General features: G+C 39.4%; 1 protein-coding gene across 4 annotated transcripts in view; it reads left to right on the top strand.

The window, feature by feature from the left end:
• Positions 1-18,867, top strand: part of ATP6V1H (ATPase H+ transporting V1 subunit H) — an 81,547-nt gene that overhangs the window by 47,312 nt on the left and 15,368 nt on the right. For all 4 annotated transcript variants that reach the window (XM_080646309.1, XM_080646307.1, XM_080646308.1 and 1 more), the window contains 2 exons: positions 3,724-3,825; positions 12,143-12,256. In XM_080646309.1, the coding sequence (XP_080502435.1) occupies positions 3,724-3,825; positions 12,143-12,256 (216 nt within the window). The remainder of the gene's footprint in view (positions 1-3,723; positions 3,826-12,142; positions 12,257-18,867) is intronic.

The raw sequence follows: 18,867 nt of genomic DNA, 5'->3' as shown, positions 1-18,867 counted from the left end.
CAGCAGCTGCTGCCCCAATCGCTCCTCAGGAGCAGGGGGAGGTAGAGAAGCCCCCAGGAACAATCAGAGCCGGCAGCTGCTGCTCGCACCCGCTGATGGCGCTGAGCGATCAAGACTGGTGCTGGGAGCCAGCAGTGGGTGTGAGCGGCGGCTCCTGCAGCGGGTGCAACCGGGGCCAGTGCTGGCAGTAGGTGCAAGCACCAGGCGCGACTGTCGGGGGCAGGAGCAAAGAATTTTCAGTAACCACCAGAGGCTTGCCCCAATGACAGCAACCGGTGCCCTGCCTTGGTCTGGCGCCCCTACTCACTTGCTCCACCATCCCGCTGTGCCCGACACCCGCTATGTTCCATGCGCCCCCCTGGTAGTCAGCACACATCATAGCGACCTGTTGTTCGGTTGTTCCACTGTTCGGTCTATTTGCATATTAGGGTTTTATATATATAGGTGTTATATACCACACAATTCACCCATTTAAAGTATAAAAATCAGTAGTTTTTAGTATATTCACAATGTATGTAATCATTAACACAGTCAATTTTAGAACATTTTCATCACTTCAAAAGAAACCTCATATTCTTTAGCTATAACTTCTCTATTAACCCATCCACTCAACCCTAAGCAACCACTCATTTACTTTCTGTTTCTATGGATGTGCATATTATGAGTATTTCTGTTGTTTAGACTTTGTTTTCTGTGAATTACTCCAAATAATATATTTTTACTTAAAATGTGGCAAGCCAAAGTGAATGGATGGTAGATGTTGGAGGACTGATGGAGAATAAGTAGAGGGAAGGAGTGAATTATCATTCAGCATGCCACTTTGAGTTTTTAACAACAAAATGAGCTCAAATGGAAGGAGCTTTTTACAAAGTATTATTGAAGCTCTACATGCGTTTTTGTTATGACAAACTTAAAGGGCCTTTTGAAGTGCATGTTTTGTTTTCTAACATTAGGTTTTTTATTTATATGGCTTTCTTAAATTACTTCCTTTACCTTTGTATGACCCTTTGTGATTTTTCTGAATAACCAGAAACAATGGCATGTAGCACTATACTTTTATTCTATGTTAATGTGATGAGAAATTTGAAGTAGTTGCTTGTCTTTAGTTTTCATTCCCTTAAATTATCTGCATAGGGATGATTGACAGGCGGGGCATACTCATGCTGCCCTTCAGACTAGCTGATAAAATAGGTACAGTTGGAATCTTTATTTTATTCTGCTATTAAAAAACATAGTACTTGTTATCTGTGGAGAACTGTACTTTTGTCAGGCTCTAACCTATTTTTCAGGTAATTCCCAACTTAGCAAGTATGTGATATAAGTTCATTTTTGCCTTTATCACTCTTGAGTATAATAGTTTTTAGAAAATATTTTCTAATCTTGTATGTTATAATTTTGAAATAAGTATGTAATTTGAATAAGGAAATATTCTGAAATACAAGAAACCATGCAGTTTATAATTTAAAATTTTTTTTTATTGTTGAGAGTATTACAGAGGTCCCCTCCATTTTTTCCCCATTGTCCCCCTCCACCCGGTTACCACCCCAGCCCAGTCCTTCACCACTCTGTTGTCTGTGTCCATAGGTAATGCATATATGCATATAAATTCTTTGGTTAATCTCTTCCCGCCCCTCCCTCCCCACTTCCTCTGAGATTCGTCAGTCTGTTCTATGTTTCCATGCCTCTGGTTCTATTTTATTCATCAGTTTATTTGGTTCATTAGATTCCTTATTTGTTTACTTTGATTTTTAGATTCAATTGTTGATAGATGTGTATTTATTACCATTTTATTGTTCACATTTTTTAAAAAAATATTTTTATTGATTTCAGAGAGGAAGGGAGAGGGAGAGAGAGAGAGAAATATCAATGATGAGAGAGAATCATTGATCAGCTGCCTCCTGCATGCCCCACACTGGGGATCAGGCCCACAACCCGGGCATGTGCCCTGACCGGGAATCGAACCATAACTTCCTGGTTCATAAGTCCATGCTCAACCACTGAGCCATGCTAGCCAGGCATGTTCATATTTTTTATCTTCTTTTTTCTTTTTCTTTTTTAGTAGATTATAATTAAGAGAAAAGCAAAAGCTGAGGGAACAAGTTTGTAAAATTGAGTAAAAATATTGTGAAAGAGAACAAGAGCAAAAATTGGGAGTGATCAGTTAGAATAATAATGTGAATTCTATTTTGGATTTGTATAGACACTTTTCTCAATTACCTTTCTAGCAAATATCAAAGTCTATGTTCACATTTGATCTAATTCCAAAGCTGTGATATATTGCTGTGTTGATCCCATTGGAGTGTCTGACAGAATCTTGGCTTGAGGTTGATGTGGTGATACAGATTTGGGTTGTGATGAATCCATTGTTGATATAACAGCTGTGTTCAGGCATAAATTAGAGAAAGCTCTCTCTTTGCTTACCACAAGAATCTTTTTTTTGGAACTTATTTTCCTGGACATTTTTATTGACGATTCTAAGAGTATGTTTTTAAATGTTTATGGAGATGTCATTAAAATGCAGATTCTAAGTAGGTTTAGGGTTGGGTCTGTGATTCAGCTTTTTAATAACTGGCTCAAGGTTTCTCTGCCTACCTTTTTCTATCATCACCTGAGCCTGTCAAATAGCTAACTCTATAAACAGCAGGAAGCACTGACAAAGAACCTATTATCAGTCTAGGAATCGTTTCATTATGAAATAATTCCACACCTTCTTCCAGACTAACTGGGAAATCAGTCTCTGTCACCAGCTACTTAGCTCTGTCCTCCTGGTGCCAAAACAGACATGGACAGTGAGCAAACTAATGAATGTGGCTGCGTTCCCATAAAACTTTATTTATAAAAACGGTGGCTGCTGAGTTTGCTGACCTCTGGTTTAAGGTATTCAGAACAAATATTCTGTTATCTTTTAAAGACTCCCATGTTAATAATATTTTCTTACTGTTTCATAAAGTAATTTCTTAATAAAATGTCAAAGTAAAATGTCATTGAAATAATTTAATCTTTTGAAATCATTTGAGTTGTTTCAGTTGAATTAAACTTAATTTCAGAATAATTTGCAAGTTGGCCTTTTAAAAAGAACATAGTTTGAAATTTAAAAAATATAGCGGTGTGGGAGATTGAATGTATTTTTTGCTTTTCCCCAGTGGGTTTTCATGTGCTTGGGCTGAATGAACTGCCACCAGGTTGTGCTTGTGCTTTGTGTGGGCTAGCGTCAGCAAGTAATAGTTCACATCTCAGTTTCAACATTTGCTGTGTCCTTACCAGATTACCTAACTTCTCTGGCTCTCATTTCCTCATTTATGGATTGTTGTGAGGAATATGATTTACACAGAGTTTGGAACGTGCATGTGTATAGTAAATGCTCATTCCTTTCTCCTCTCTTATTTGGAAATGCAGATTGCCCACTTAGCCTAGAAGAAGTGTGGAATTACTTTATAATGAAATGATTCCTGGATTGACAAAAGGTCCTTTATCAGCACTTCCTGTTGTTTATAGAGTTTAGCTATTTGACAGGTTGACATGTGATAGAAAAAGGTAGGCAGAGAAGCCTTGAGCTACAGTCTTAAGTGATGCTTCAGATACTAAGTACGCAAGCTTCATAGATTCATACATATTTTGAACAAAATGTTTATTTTCAGGAAGATATCCTTGTTATATCTGTGCTCTGTTGTGCTCTATAGAAGAATCAAAAATTGATATCTTTTTGCATTAAATTTTTTTCAGAATTTTGACAAAACTTTTGGAAGTATCAGATGATCCACAAGTCTTAGCTGTTGCTGCTCATGATGTTGGAGAATATGTGCGGCATTATCCACGAGGCAAACGGTAACAGACAAGCCATTAGTATCATTTGGGTTTTCTGAAACAGTCAACATAGAATCCTAATGTACTTGTCTAAAATAGGGTAGTTTAGCAGAGGAATTAACGGAGTATGTGAAATCAAGATTACCGTAATATTGGGAATTATGATAAACCTAATTAAAATGGGTAGTATAAAAATATAAGTACACCTGTATACTACTATAGTGTAGTAGCCAACAGAGATCACAGAAATTTCATATTGAGGATTTTACTTGGTTTATCTGAGTTAATTCAATAGCTATTTTATGAACTGTGGTTATTTTTCAACTACTATTTGTACTAACTTTGAACTCAGCAGGTTTAAAGTATAAAAGGAAATATAACACCTGAAAGAAAAGTTACAGGAGATGTATAATAATGGAATTAATGTATGTATTTAAAAGTATTAAATAAGTTGCATGTGGGAGGAGACAGGTAAGGCTTCACAGAGGAGGTGAGGCTGACCTCATAATTTAAAATCACTTAGCTTCATTAAAATGAAAAGATAGGATTTTTTTTCTTTTGAAAAATAAGAGATCAAGGTGCCAATAGAAGGGATAAGGCATTAAATTGGACAAAGGGCTGTTTTTTGTTGTTTGGAAAAGTGCCTTGGTTTGAATTGTTGCTTTTCCACTTGCCAGTTGGTTTCCTAATTTATAAAATTGCGATGATAATTATATTCCTTTCTGGTGAGGGTGATATGAAGATTAAATGAGTTAATCTAAGTACAGTTATTAGAACAGTGCCGTTGGTACATAGTAACTTCTCAATAAGTATTAGCTACTTCTATTATTATTAATGTTAATATTTTATATTCATTAAAGCTATATATAAGGAAGACAGACATGTTTATCTTATTTATCATAAAAAAGTATCATATAAACCCAGAACATCTTAGAATGTGAGGAAAAATTGGCAGAGCTACCATTGTACTTGCAGACTTTCACATTCCATAATTACTTCATAACTTCTTTGTCCTTATTGTGTATAAATATTTAAACATTGGAAGCCTGGTGCATGAAATTCATGCACGGGTAGGGTCCCTAGGCCTGGCCAGCCATCAGGGCCGATCTGTGGGGCGACCAGCGGGGCGATTGGGGGCCCCGGCTGGCACCCGCCTTGGCTGGCCTGGGGCCTGCAGGCTGGGGGTAGCTCCTCCATTGAGCATCTGCTCCCTGGTGGTCAGTGTGCGTCATAGCGACAGGTCGTCCGCCATTTGGTCAATTTGCATATTAGGCTTTTATTATATAGGATCATATAACATCATGTCAATGACTAGATGGAGAGATATTCCTTCAAGCAGAGAAATTACCTTTTCTCCCAAAGTGTCCATGCAACCTAGTATTTTTTTATCTTTACCTTGTTTTTTAAAATATTTGATTTGTTGTAGCTCAGGCTGTCTTATATTGATGGATTCCAAAAAATTATGACAGTTCATCTGAAGCAGAATTTGCTGTCAGTCTGTTCTGTTATCTATGCTTTTATTTCTATTTTGTTTGTTAAATTATTTTATTGATTAGATTCCACATGTAAGTGAAATCATACAGTATTTGTCATTCTCTAACTGGCTTATTTTACTTAGCATAATAATTTCCAGGTTTATCCATATTGTTGCAAAAGCTAAGATTTTCTTCTATTGTTAAGGCCAAGTAGTAGTATTCCACTGTGTAAATGCACCACAGCTTTTTTATCTACTGTTGGGCATTTGTACTGTTTCCAGATCTTGGTTATCCTATATAATCCTGTATAATAAAAGGCTAATATGCAAATTGACCAAACGACGGAACAACCAGCTGCTATGATGTGCACTGACCACCAGGGGGCAGCTCCTGCACCAGGGGTCAGTGTGCTCCCACAGGGAGAGTGCCGCTCAGCCAAAAGCCCTGAGCCAGGCTCATGGCTGGCAAGCGCAGTGGCGGTGGTGGGAGCCTCTCCTACCTCCGTGGCAGTGCTACAGATGTCTGACTGATGGCTTAGACCCACTCCCTGCCATCAGTTAGACATCCCCTGAGGGCTCCTGGACTGTGAGAGGGCACAGGCTGGGCTGAGGGTCCCCCCCCTCCAAATGCACAAATTTCGTGCACCAGGCCTCTAGTTGTAAATAACGCTTAGTGAACATAGGGGCACATATATTCTTTCTGATTGGTGTTTCAGGTTTCTTAGAATATATTCCCAGAAGTGTGATTGCTGGGTTAAAATGTACTTCTATTTTTAATTTTTTGAGGAAACTCCATACTGTTTTCCACAGTGGCTGCACAGTCTGCATTCTCAATAGTTCACGAGGGTTCTCTTTTCTGCACATCCTTGCCACCACTTCTTGTTTGTTGATTTATTGATGATAACCATTCTGACAGGTGTGAGATGATATCTCATTTTATTTAACACTAGAGGCCCGGTGCACGAAATTCGTGCATGGGGGGTGGGTGTCCCTCAGCCTAGCCTGCACCCTCTCCAATCTGGGACCCTGGTGGGATCGGGCCTAAACGGGCAGTCGGACATCCCTCTCACAATCCAGGACTGCTGGCTCTCAACTGCTTGCCTGCCTGCCTTCCTGATTGCTCCTAACCACTTCTGCCTGTCAGCCTGATCACCCCCTAACCACTCCCTGCCAGCCTGATTGATGCTTAACTGCTCCCCTGCCAGCCTGTTTTCCCCTAACTGCCCTCCCCTGCCAGCCTGGTCACCACTAACTGCCCTCCCCTGCCAGCCTGGTCACCCCTAACTGCCCTCCCCTGCAGGCTTGATCACCCCCAACTGCTCTCCCCTGCAGGCCTGGTCGCCCCCAACTTCCCTCCTCTGCTGGCTTGGTCACCCCTAACTGCCCTCCCCTGCAGGCTTGATCACCCACAACTGCCCTCCCTTGCAGGCCTGGTCCCTCCCAACTGCCCTCCTCTGCTGGCCTGATCGCCCACAACTGCCCTCCCTTGCATGCCTGGTCCCTCCCAACTGCCCTCCCTTGCTGGCCATCTTATGGTGGCCATCTTGTGTCCACATGGGGGCAGGATCTTTGACCACATGGGGGCAGCCATCTTGTGTGTTGGAGTGATGGTCAATCTGCATATTACTCTTTTATTAGATAGGATAGAGGCCTGGTGCATGGGTGGGGGCCAGCTGGTTTGCCCTGAAGGGTGTCCTGGATCAGGGTGGGGGTTCCCTTGGGGAATGGGGCGGCCTGGGCGAGGGGCCTGTGGTGGTTTGCAGGCCGGCCACGCCCCCTGGCGACCCAAGCAGAGGCCCTGGTATCTGGGGTTTATTTATCTTCTACAATTGAAACTTTGTAGCCTGGAGTGGAGCCAAGCCTTCTGTTCGCTCCATGGTGGCAGCCATTTCTATTGGGATTTATGTATCTTCTATAATTGAAACTTTGTAGCCTTAAGTGGAGGCCTGGGCTGGCCAGGGTGTGCGGAAAGCTTGGCTTCCTCCATCGCCAGGAGCAACCCTAGCCTCCTGCTCTTCCCAGCTCCGTGGCTGCCGCCATTTCTGTTTGGTTTTATGTATCTTCTATCACTGAAACTTTGTAGCATTGAGTGGAGGCCTGGGCCGGCAAGGGCAGGCGGAAAGCTTGGCTTTCTCCATTGCCGGGGAAACCCATGCCTCCCTCCTGCTCTCTGTGGCCGTAGCCATCTTGGTTGGGTTTATTTGCATATTCTCTCCTGATTGGCTGGTGGGCATGGCTGGTGGGTGTAGCGGAGTGATGGTTAATTTGCATATTACTCTTTTATTAGATAGGATTTGCATTTCATTGATGATTAGTGACATTGAGCATTTTTTCATATGTCTTTTGACCATGTGTATGTCTTCTTTGGAGAAGTGTCTATTCAGGTCCTTTGCCCATTTTTTAATTGGACCTTTTTTTTTCTTTTGGTATTGACTTGTGTAAGTTCTTTATAAATTTTGGATATTAACCCCTTATCTGATGTGTCATTGGCAAATATGTTCTCCCATTCAGTGGGTTTCTTTTCATTTTGTTGATGGTTTCCTTTGTTGTGCAAAACTTTTTAGGTGTAGTCTCAATTTTTCTTTTTTCTTTTGCTTCCCTTGCCCAAGGCAATGTATCAGAAAAAATATTGCTGAAATGGCCGAGATTTTGCTGCCTACCTGATATCAAACTATACTTTATATCATATTATCGAACCATACTAACAGGGAAAAAGACCTTTAGAACAAAAAAAAATAGTGCTGTGCTTTTTAGGATATTTGAAAAATTTACTCTAAAATTATTTCTCTGTTTCACCAGCTGGTACATTCTTTAAATGTTATTACCAGTATTGAGCTTGTTAATTGTGTATTATAATATTACAAGTCTTTAAAGCTTAACATGCTATTGACTTGATTTGTTTTGAAATATGTTTAGCAAGGTTTTTTTCTATTAGGCAGTAGCTATTAAAGTACTAGAATGTAGCTCTAAATTAAATTATCTAAATATTCGGCCTTTTAAATGATATCTTGTCTTAATCTGCCAACTGGAAAGATTCTTTTTCACCACTTTTTCAAGCATTTATGATTTTGGACATCTGTATAATCTGAAAGTAATTGGTGGTTCATTTGCATCTTAAATTTAGAAGAGGGGAAATGTCTTTATTTTTATAGCATTGTGTATTAGTGGAGTGGAGATTGTTTATTCCTCTTTGACACCCACTGGAATCTCTTGGGTGGAGGACAGTAATATGTATAGTTTGAAAATGAATGTGTAGTACATAAATATAATAATAAATTATTAAAAGCAAATTTTTAAAATTTTCTTGGCTGGTGTTAATATGAGCAAATACAAGGGGCAAGGGTTTAAAATGTCAAAAACCATGACTTTCTAGAGGGGTAGGCAGTACGTTTGTTGTGAAGATTACATGAGAGAAAAAATAGGAAGCATTTAGCATAGTGCCCAACACGTAAAAAAATTGCTATCATCATCATCATCATCATCATTATCAATGGTGTGTGATCTCTGTGTTTTTTTTAGTTTCACTAAAATGGTACCTTTCTGAGATTATACTTATTCATATACAGTTGATCCTCATTATTTCTGAATTCTAGATTTGTGAATTTGCCTACTTGTTAAAATTTATTTTCTAACCCCCAAATCAATACTTCATGCTTTCACAATTGTTGGTGGGCATGTACAGAGCAAAATTTGAGTCACCTGATTCACACATTCCCAGCTGAAGGCAAACAAGGAGATACTCTGCCTTCTTGTTTTAGCTTTGTACTATAAACAAGTATTCCTTCTGTGGCCTGTTTAGTGTCATTGTTTTTGTATTTTTGTGCACTTTGTTGGTGATTTCACTGTTTCACTAACTCCAAGCCGAGGGCGAAAGCGCTGTGTAGAGTCCTGAGCACAAGAAGACTGTGATTTGCTTTACAGAGAAAATGTGTGTATTAGATAAGCTTCCTTCAGGCATGAGTTATGGTGCTGTTGGCTATGAGGTCAGTGCTAATGAATTAATAATATATATTAAGTAAGTTGTCTTTACACAGACACACATAAAACAAGGTTATGTATTGATCGGTTAATGACAGTGTTGTGTGACCAGAGGCTCGGAGGAACCTAACCTTGGATTTCCCCTAGGATTTTAGTATTAACTAAATCATTGTTAGTGATGACTGTATAGAACATAACTACTGTGGATAATGAGATTCAACTGTATCTCCATGTGTTGGAGGTGTCCAGCAGGGGCCTAATAAATAATGCCCCTCCTGCCTGCCTGCCTAAATTCTAAATTATTTGAGAAACATGTCAAAGGAGATAACAGATGGAGGCCAAAGTAGAATTCTTACCGATAAAGCCAATATTGAAAAACATGGTATATGTACAATACACAGATGGCCTTCCTAATACTGAACTCAGAATTGGACTAACCCAGTGGTCGGCAAACTGCGGCTCCGAGCCACATGCGGCTCGCGAGCCGCGGTTTGTCGCTCTGTTGACTAATGAGTTTGCCGACCACTGGGATAGGGGCTTAATCACAAGGAACAACAGCCTGTAATTATTGGAATCGAGAGTCTAGGTCAGTGGTTGGCAAACTCAGTCAACAGAGCGGCAAACTACGGCTTGTGAGCTGCATGTGGCTCTCGAGCCGCAGTTTGCCAACCACTGGACTAACCCATTAATCCCAGGGAACACTGGACTAACATGGAAGAGAAAGGAGGGGGTGTATCTGTGCATATGGATTCCTTTTTCCAAACTCCCCAATTACAGAGGTCCACCCTGGAGGAGTAAGCAAGGGTAGGGGGAGACGGGTGTTAGGCTAAAGAGGAAAGGTAAGAAGCCAGTCCTGCCAACCCCTCAAAGTCGCTCATACACATGAACACAGTCAGTTGAATAAGCAGTTTGTGGTGAAATAAGAATGACTTTATGGCCCTGGCTAGTGTGGCTCAGTTGGTTCATTGTCCTATGCACCAAAGGTTTGATTCCCAGTCAGGGCACATACCCAGGTCGTGGGTTCGATCCCCCGTCAGGTGTGTACGGGGAGGTAACTGACCAATGTTTCTCTCTCTCTCCCTTTCTCTACCTCTCTCTCTAAAAATCATTAAAAACATATCCTTGGGTGAGGATTAAAAAAATTTAGAATGACCTAATGACTTTTAATGTTTGTTCCTCAAATTTCCCTTTAAAATTTATCCAGTGACGATAATCTTTCCATGCCTCTAGTTGAAAACTACACGAAGAGGAGTGGGAAAGTTTCAGGAACGAAGACAGCATTTGCCAAGACTCTGTGGCTGCGGGACCCAAAAGGGGACCAGTGGAGTCAGTGCACAGAGTCTAGGGTGTAGGCCTGGGCTCTATGAAGCGAGAGAAGGCTCCAAGTCAGACTGTGAAGGGCCTTGTCAGCCAGTGTTTTATGCAGAACAAGTGATAATTCAGATTTTTGGAAGGTTACTTTGACTGGATTGAAGGGGAGCAGCCCCTGTATCATCATCATCATCATCCTCCTCCTCCTCCTCCTCCTCCTCCTCCTCCTCATAGCAGTAGACTTGGGCTTTATGTTCCTTAGTCTTCACAGCAGCACTATAAAGGAGGCATCCTTGTTGTTCTCATGTGGCAGGAAGGAATTTACATGGTTAAATGACTTCCCTAATGTAACTTACTTGATAGAGAGCAGAGCTGATATACGTATTAGATAAAGTAATGTTTTAAAGCACAGTACCTGGCACATAACAAGCACTCAATTAATGTTTGGTAACAATTATACTGTGCTTTTTTTCCTCAATTCAATACAATAAAAAAAGATGCTTTAAAAAAATAAGGTATAGTGCTCGCTTCGGCAGCACATATACTGAAAAATTGGAACGATACAGAGAAGATTAGCATGGCCCCTGCGCAAGGATGACATGCAAATTCGTGAAGCGTTCCATATTTAAAAAAATAAAAATAAATAAAAAAAATAAAAAATAAGGTATAAATATAAAAGCTTCTCTCTCATCTTTGATCCCCATCCATCCGTCTGTGAGGTAGTCTTAGACCACCAAAGCCCTATTGCTGTCACTTGTCACTGGCTATGTAATAGTTATATCCCCCACTAGGCAGTACAGACTGAGAATCCACTCTGTTGTGCTGGAGTTAAAGAGACTCCACAGCTCTATCCATAGCCACGTCCTTGCAAAGGAACAGAGAATCTCTTCCTATTCATGAAGGAAATAACCATTTTCACTGGTAACTGGAGTTTTTAGGGTGTCTGGTGCAGTGATAGAAAGCAATGCCAGTTGTCAGTCATCACGGTGCTCTTGACAAGAGAAATTTTCTCCTCTGGTTCATTGCCCAGGAGGTCATGTGGTATATCCTATTGTTACAAGAAAGAGCAGATATCATAAAAATCATTAGTCTTTTTCAGGAAATTAACATGGCTTCTACTGGGTGCTTTTAACTTTTGTGTTCCCTGAAATCTGTACTTGAGCCCATATCTGTCTCACAGCACAGCCACTGGTGAACTTAATATTGATTGATATTATGGATATTAGATGATATTCAATTTACTGATTTTAAGCAGGCCAGAAATACTAGAAATAAAGAAGTTGATACTCAACTACCTAGAAAATTATCATCAGGAATATTATGTGAGATATTCAGTAGGTGAAACTTGCCTGGATTGGGAAAGGAGAATAGCAATTAGATTTATTCTTAGAAATTCAAAAGAGGAAATATTTGAATGCCTTAAAACTATGATTTGGAGAAAATGATAGAAAAAAGGCATGTGTTGGTTTACTTACGTGTATTGTAACTTTCCTTAGGATTTGGGCTTTCTGCTGACGAACAGCATGAGTTTGAAAGTAATTGCAGTATCTTCACAAAGTGGCTTCTGTTCCGCAGGGTCATTGAGCAGCTTGGTGGGAAGCAACTGGTGATGAACCACATGCACCACGAAGATCAGCAGGTTCGCTACAACGCTCTCCTGGCTGTGCAGAAACTCATGGTGCACAACTGGTATGTGCCGGTTCTCCTCCCCTCACACACTGGTCTGCAAGGTCTCACTTGTCCAGAAGTTCTTATGTAATTGTTCTGATGAATGATAGTTTTTAAAATCAGTGATATTTTTTATTTAAAAAATTTTTTCCTTTTTATTGAATTTATTGGGGTGACACTAGTTAACAATATTATATAGGTGTCAGGTGCACAGTTCCACAACACATCATCTGTACACTGTATTGTGTGTTTATTATTTTAAATATCTAGAAATGTATTTTAGCAATTCAGAGCAATGACATAATTTTTTAAAAACTGTACTATTTTCTGAAGAAATGTATATTTATTCAAAGTGCTGGTAATAAACACATTCTAGAAGTACCTAAAAGGCCCCCTGTGACAGAGTGAACCAGCCTTTATGGAATTAATGAAATCCAGTTGGACTATTCTGATCAGAGACTACAATTTTGCCAGGTTTAACTACTCAGCATAGGGTTCACCTGACTGGATTTTACCAGTTCACACGGAAACACAAAGTGATTACGGTTTAACTCTCATATTTCCTTTTTATTCATTATAGCTGTTTGCTTTTGAAATAACTGAAGTCATGTTTTTCTGTCTTTGAAAAAGAATCAAAAGAATTGACCTTTGTGTGTCCACTTAAAACAAGATAAAGAGTCACTGCTTAGATAAAAATGGTTAGCCATTTATGTACATGATGGAACAAACTGGGATCCTTTGTCATGGCTATTTTTAGCCGGAGGTTGGATGTTCAGTGCTTTCAGCAGCATAGCATCTTCTGAACAGTTCAAATGCCTCTCTGTTCCCACTCTGTGGAAGCAAGCTCTGGCGTTGGACTATTTTTGTTAATGCGCAATGAGCAAATATACATTCCCTATAACTGACAATAATATTACCAGAAAGAATTAATGGTGCATTAGGATGTATACATTTGAAAGATGAAGCAAATACAGTATAGGAGAATATCCAGGTGCTGTTGTGGCATTATACATAACTATTATCATCTTACCACTTAAGCATTTTCTCATAAATACTGACGTTTATGTATTTTTTCAGTGACTATGTTTTGAGCACTTATTCTGTACTCTATTAAGGATTGGGTTGTAGCTATGATGGTAATGGGCACAACTTTATGTAGGATGATTAGAGATGGCCTGTGAGTAGACAAACACAGCTAAGCTGAGATAATAATGAAAGGAACCAGTCATAGAGCTCAAGTATCGGGAGTAATTATTTCACATAGAGGGAATGAGAGGGTAAAAGACCAGGAAGCAGGAATGAGGTTGGCTTCTTTAAAAGAAATGTCTGGAAACATATTGTTATGTGACAACTGAGGGTGATGGTGCTACAGGCACCTAGTGGGTACAGGCGAGGGATGCTGCTAAACATCCTACAATGCAGACAGTTCCCACAATGAACAACCGTCTTGCCCAATGTACCGATGGTGCCAAGGTTGAGAAACTAATTTCAAGAATGGAATGAGGCCAGCGTGAAAAAAGTGGGCAAGGAGAGTTTGGCAGACATCCAATTGCATAGGCTGTCACTTGACTCTTACTTTTATAAGATGAGATGAAAGCCATTGAGAAATTTTTTAAAACAGGGAAATGACAAGGTTTGATTTATGTTTTAAAAAAGATTGTTTAGGCTGCTCTGTGGAGAATGGATTGCACAGGGGTAAGTGTAAAAGCAAGAAGACTGTTTTAGTAAGTTGTCATTGTGGTCTAGACTAGAGATGGTTAGTAGCTTGGACCACCGCTATACTAGTAAAAGTTAGGAAGTAGATGGACTTAAGATAGATTTCAGAGCTAGCACTGGCAACATTTGATGGGCTGAAAATATTTTTACTTTGTTCATAACCTCAATGCAAAAAGAATGGGATCAGTAGAGGGCACTCAAAGTAGTTTTTATCTGTTCAGCAGGAGGAAAATCCTTCCAAGTCTGTCAGTAAAATATGGAATAATCCACTGGGTTTCCCCACTTTTTTTTCACTTCAACCCGAGCCACATTTTCCTTTTCTATTTTATTTTTTCCATCACCATTTATCCCTTCTATGTCCTCTTCTACCTCCACACGCCCTGCCCTGCCCTGCAATCCCCACACTGTTGTCCATGTCCATGAGTTCTCTCTCTTTTTTTTCTTTTTTGCTCAATCCCTCCACTCTGCCTTCGAGTCCCCTCTGTCCTTCCCCTCCCAGCCCCCGCAGCGTATGCCTGCTCTCTATCTATGAGTCTGTCTCTATTTCCTTGGTAGTTGGGTTTGCTCATTAAATTTCACAAATGAATGAGATCATATGGTACTTGTCTTTCTCTGACTGGCTTATTTTACTTAGCATAATGTTTTCCAGTTACAGTTGGTTGAGTGTTGTTTCTTGCACCAAAGCACATTTTTCAACATAAATGAATTATTTAGTAATTTTATCTCTCTTGGTTTATGTCTCCATCATGAAATTAGTTTAAAGAATGTTGGCATTCAAGACTGTTGCAGCCAATGAGTTTATATTTGCCAGGTGTTTTTCTAAAGTTTCTGTGAAAAACAGTTTTGTTTTCCCTTTTTGTTGAAATTATGGTTGCTGAAATATAATTCTTGTTTTAATTTCTCTTGGAGCATTTATTGTTGGGTTTAGCTTTTTAAAAAATGTATATTTCTTATATGAAAGAAAAGATAGGTATAAAATAGGATGTTGACCTTTTCCCTTTGCTAGTAGAGAAACATTTTTGATTGAGAATTTGTTTTTTATATGATCATATATCGAAGGTGAAACATTTAAAATTTGATTATTTCCCCCCCTGAATTTAGGAACTTGATTTAGTCTTATAGTATATTTTTTGATGTACGTGTACAAAATGAAAAGTAAATATCTTTATAGCCAGAAACTGGTTTATTCACTCTTCATCATTAACTAGCTAATAAGAGAATATCCTTACCTGCTAATTATGTGCCAAGCTATTTTAACTTAATGTTTTAGTTATAAAAGACCCCCTTTAATCGACAGGCTTAGTGTCAGTGTTTTCTTATACTTTCTTTATAAAGGAATTTTCACATAAAGAAAGATTAGAATTCACATGTGACCTGTAGATTTTGTTGTGACATATATAATTTTTTGGCTCTTTGTGCCAGAGAATGAAAATTGCTCAAGTAACAGCAATTTATTTAACCTTCGATCAATAAGAGACCAAATAGAATGCCACTTGGAAGGTAAATCTTCTGCAACGTGATCTACAAATGTGAAAGGATTTTGAATAAAAATCTTTATGCAGGTAACCAAGTTGTCCTTATTAAGTCATGCTGGTAAAGCCTGCCTTTCTACTTACCTAACATAAAGGCTTTTATTATCTAAAATATGGTTCTAAGATGTTTCACATCAAATAAAAACATGAAAACACAGTTGATTTTCTATCCTCTTAACATCTGTTTGGATTTAATTAAAATTAATTTTTATGGGTGATAAAATTTTAGTTGAAAATTGTTAAAATATAATCATGGATAAAAGCAAAATAAAAGTCTGCCTGAATGACAACAGCAGCAGCTTTCCATGGCAGTTTTGCTCGTTATCTGTAGTCATTGTTTTGCTCCTAAGCTGTGCTGAAAAGATTTCTAGCACATTCTTTTGATTTTCTTTTACTTTTCTATCATAAATGATTTTTAGATATTTGATATTGTATTATTACTAAAGTATCTATTTATGTATTAGAATACATTATAATTTTAGATATAAAGTAAACATTTTTTACTGCAGGGAATATTTTTTGTTTTAAGTTTAGAATTACATTTTAAGTATAAATTGGATAATTTTAAAGTAGAGCTAGGCTGTCTTTGGATATTGATTTTGATTCTTTTTTAAGGAGTTAAATATTACGTTTCTTGATAATATAGAGATGGGTTTATTTCTAGTTTACATAACATGGAATATAATTATATATGACTAGAGGCCTGGTGCATGAAATTCGTGCATGGGGGGGAGGTTTGTGTCCCTCAGCCCAGCCTGCACCCTCTCCAATCTGGGACATCCCTCTCACAATCCAGGACTGCTGGCTCCCAACTGCTCGCCTGCCTGCCTTCCTGATTGCCCCTAACTGCTTCTGTCTGCCAGCCTGATCACCCCCTAACCACTCCCCTGCCAGCCTGATTGATGCCTAACTGCTCCCCTACCAGCCTGTTTGCCCCTAACTGCCCTCCCCTGCCAGCCTGGTCACCCCTAACTGCCCTCTCCTGCAGGCCTGGTCACCCTTAACTGCCCTCCCCTGCAGGCCTGGTACCCTCCAACTGCTCTCCCCTGAAGGCCTGGGTTCCCCCCAACTGCCCTTCCCTGCAGGCCCAGTCACCCCCAACTTCCCTCCTCTGCTGACCTGGTCACCCCTAACTGCCCTCCCCAGCAGGCTTGATCACCCCCAACTGCCCTCCTTTGCAGGCCTGGTCCCTCCCAACTGCCCTCCCCTGCTGGCCTGATTGCCCACAGCTGCCCTCCCTTGCAGGCCTGGTCCCTCCCAACTACCCTCTTCTGCTGGCCATCTTGTGGCAGTCATCTTGGTTGCACATGGGGACAGCCATCTTTGACCACATGGGGGCAGCCATCTTGTGTGTTGGAGTGATGGTCAATTTGCATATTACTCTTAGGATGTAGACATATTTTTTTATGAGTTTATGATTAATTTCAAAATTATTTCCATAAATTACAAGTCTTCATAGAGTACCAGTTTCTCCCCTTCTCCTTTACATCTGCATTTGCATGGAATAATGGATTACAAATAACCCTAACTGATTTGGTGGGGGAATAATGGGGGTGAGCAGAATAGAGTTTCTAGGGGATGGTTGGCACACACTGGCTCCTCCTCCGTCCAGGAGGCCTGGAGCAGGTCATTCCTCCTCACAGCCCGCCTAAACGACATGTGCAGCTCTCTGATCTTCCTGTACCCATTGTGCATTCCTGGCATGCCCCTTGTTCTTTAGCAATGCTGGATTTTTATATTCATAACTTTGGCAGAATATATAAACAATGACAACTTATTCTAGATAACTTTTATATATACCCTCATTTTATACTTTCTAATTTAACATCATAAAATGTTACCATTTTTCTCCTACAGAATGATTTTATATGTAATCAGCTTGTAATTCAGAAGCAGCAATATGTGCATATGGACAGCTCAAGACTTCAGGAAAGAAACAATGAATTTTGTAGGTAGAGGATCTCATGTAGAATTTGCTATTTGTTTCTGGATTCTTTTTCACCATTATTTCAAGCAGAATAATAAGTGCTAAAGAGTATTACCCTCTTTAGATATTTTATGTGTAGGTAAATAATGTAACAGAAGAACTCACCAAGCCAAGGGTATGCGTGATACTGCTTTGCTCTGTGAGGTTATATCTGCTTAGGATATTTGAGTTACTCTGTTAGTACACAGTCATAAATACAGTGATTAAAATAGTTACTTAGGAACTGAATTGTAGAAAAAAAAAAAAAGCCTAATGTAAGTTTTAACCTTTTAGTGCTAAAATAATCCATGTGATTTTAAATAAACATATATATCATTTCCAGATTTAACATTTTCCAGAATTAATTTAGAAAATTGAGTTATCTCTGAGTGCCTGGACTTTCCCACATTATTCTTATGACATTTTTAGTGGTGGAACCTTTGAAATGTCTTTAAGGGCATATATTATTTTTTAAAAAAATATATTTTTATTGATTTCAGAGAGGAAGGGAGAGATACAGATAGAAGCATCAATGATGAGAGAATCATTGATCTGTTGCCTCCTGCACACCCCCTACTGGGGACTGAGCCCACAACCCAGGCATGTGCCCTTGACCTGAATCCAACCCAGGACTCTTCAGTCCATAGCCCAATGCTCTGTCCACTGAGCCAAACCAGCAAGGGTGAAAGTACTTCCTTTTTTTTTTTTTTTTTAATCCTCACCCGAGGATATTTTCCCATTGATTTTTAGAGAGAGTGGAAGAGAGGGAAAGACAGAGAGAAACATCGATGTGAGAGAAACACATCAATTGGTTGCCTCCTGCATAAGCACCGACCTGCGGGCTGGGGAGGAGCATGCAGCGAGGAATGTGCCCTTGACTGGAATAGGACCTGGGACCCTTTGGTCTGCAGGCTGTCACTCTATCCATTGAGCAAAACCAGTTAGGGCTTGATTATTTAATTAAAAAATAAATAAAATACAATATAATAAATTAAAAAGCTATTAAATGGTTACAAAAAAAACAATCACCACCAACAACCCCCCCCCACCACAAATATAACATGATTTTAAAAAATATATTAAAACCAATTCCAAGTAAAAAGGAATTCTTAAAGCTGTTGTCTGTCTCACTATTAGTCAAGTAACTCCAGGTCTCCCAGTCTAAAGTTGCTTCTACTTTGCTAGTTAGAGATGTTTTGAGGTTGTACTAACTTCTTATTTTTCTGGACACTGTGTATCACTTAGTTACAATTGATTTGGAAATGCTAGCGTAACATAAACCTTAGATTATTGTAGAGTACCAGCCTAAATAAACGTTGGAGGAGGTGGATAATGAGCATTTCTATAGTAAAGAAAATAAAACCACTGATGGATAATAGAATCTATGTAATTTATCTATACTAATAGAAGGGTAATAT

This window comes from Plecotus auritus, assembly GCF_963455305.1.
Source record: "Plecotus auritus genome assembly, chromosome: 11".
Taxonomy (NCBI): Eukaryota; Metazoa; Chordata; class Mammalia; order Chiroptera; family Vespertilionidae; genus Plecotus; species Plecotus auritus.
Note: the sequence above shows the minus strand (reverse complement) of the source record. Positions and strands in the feature narration are given on the sequence as shown.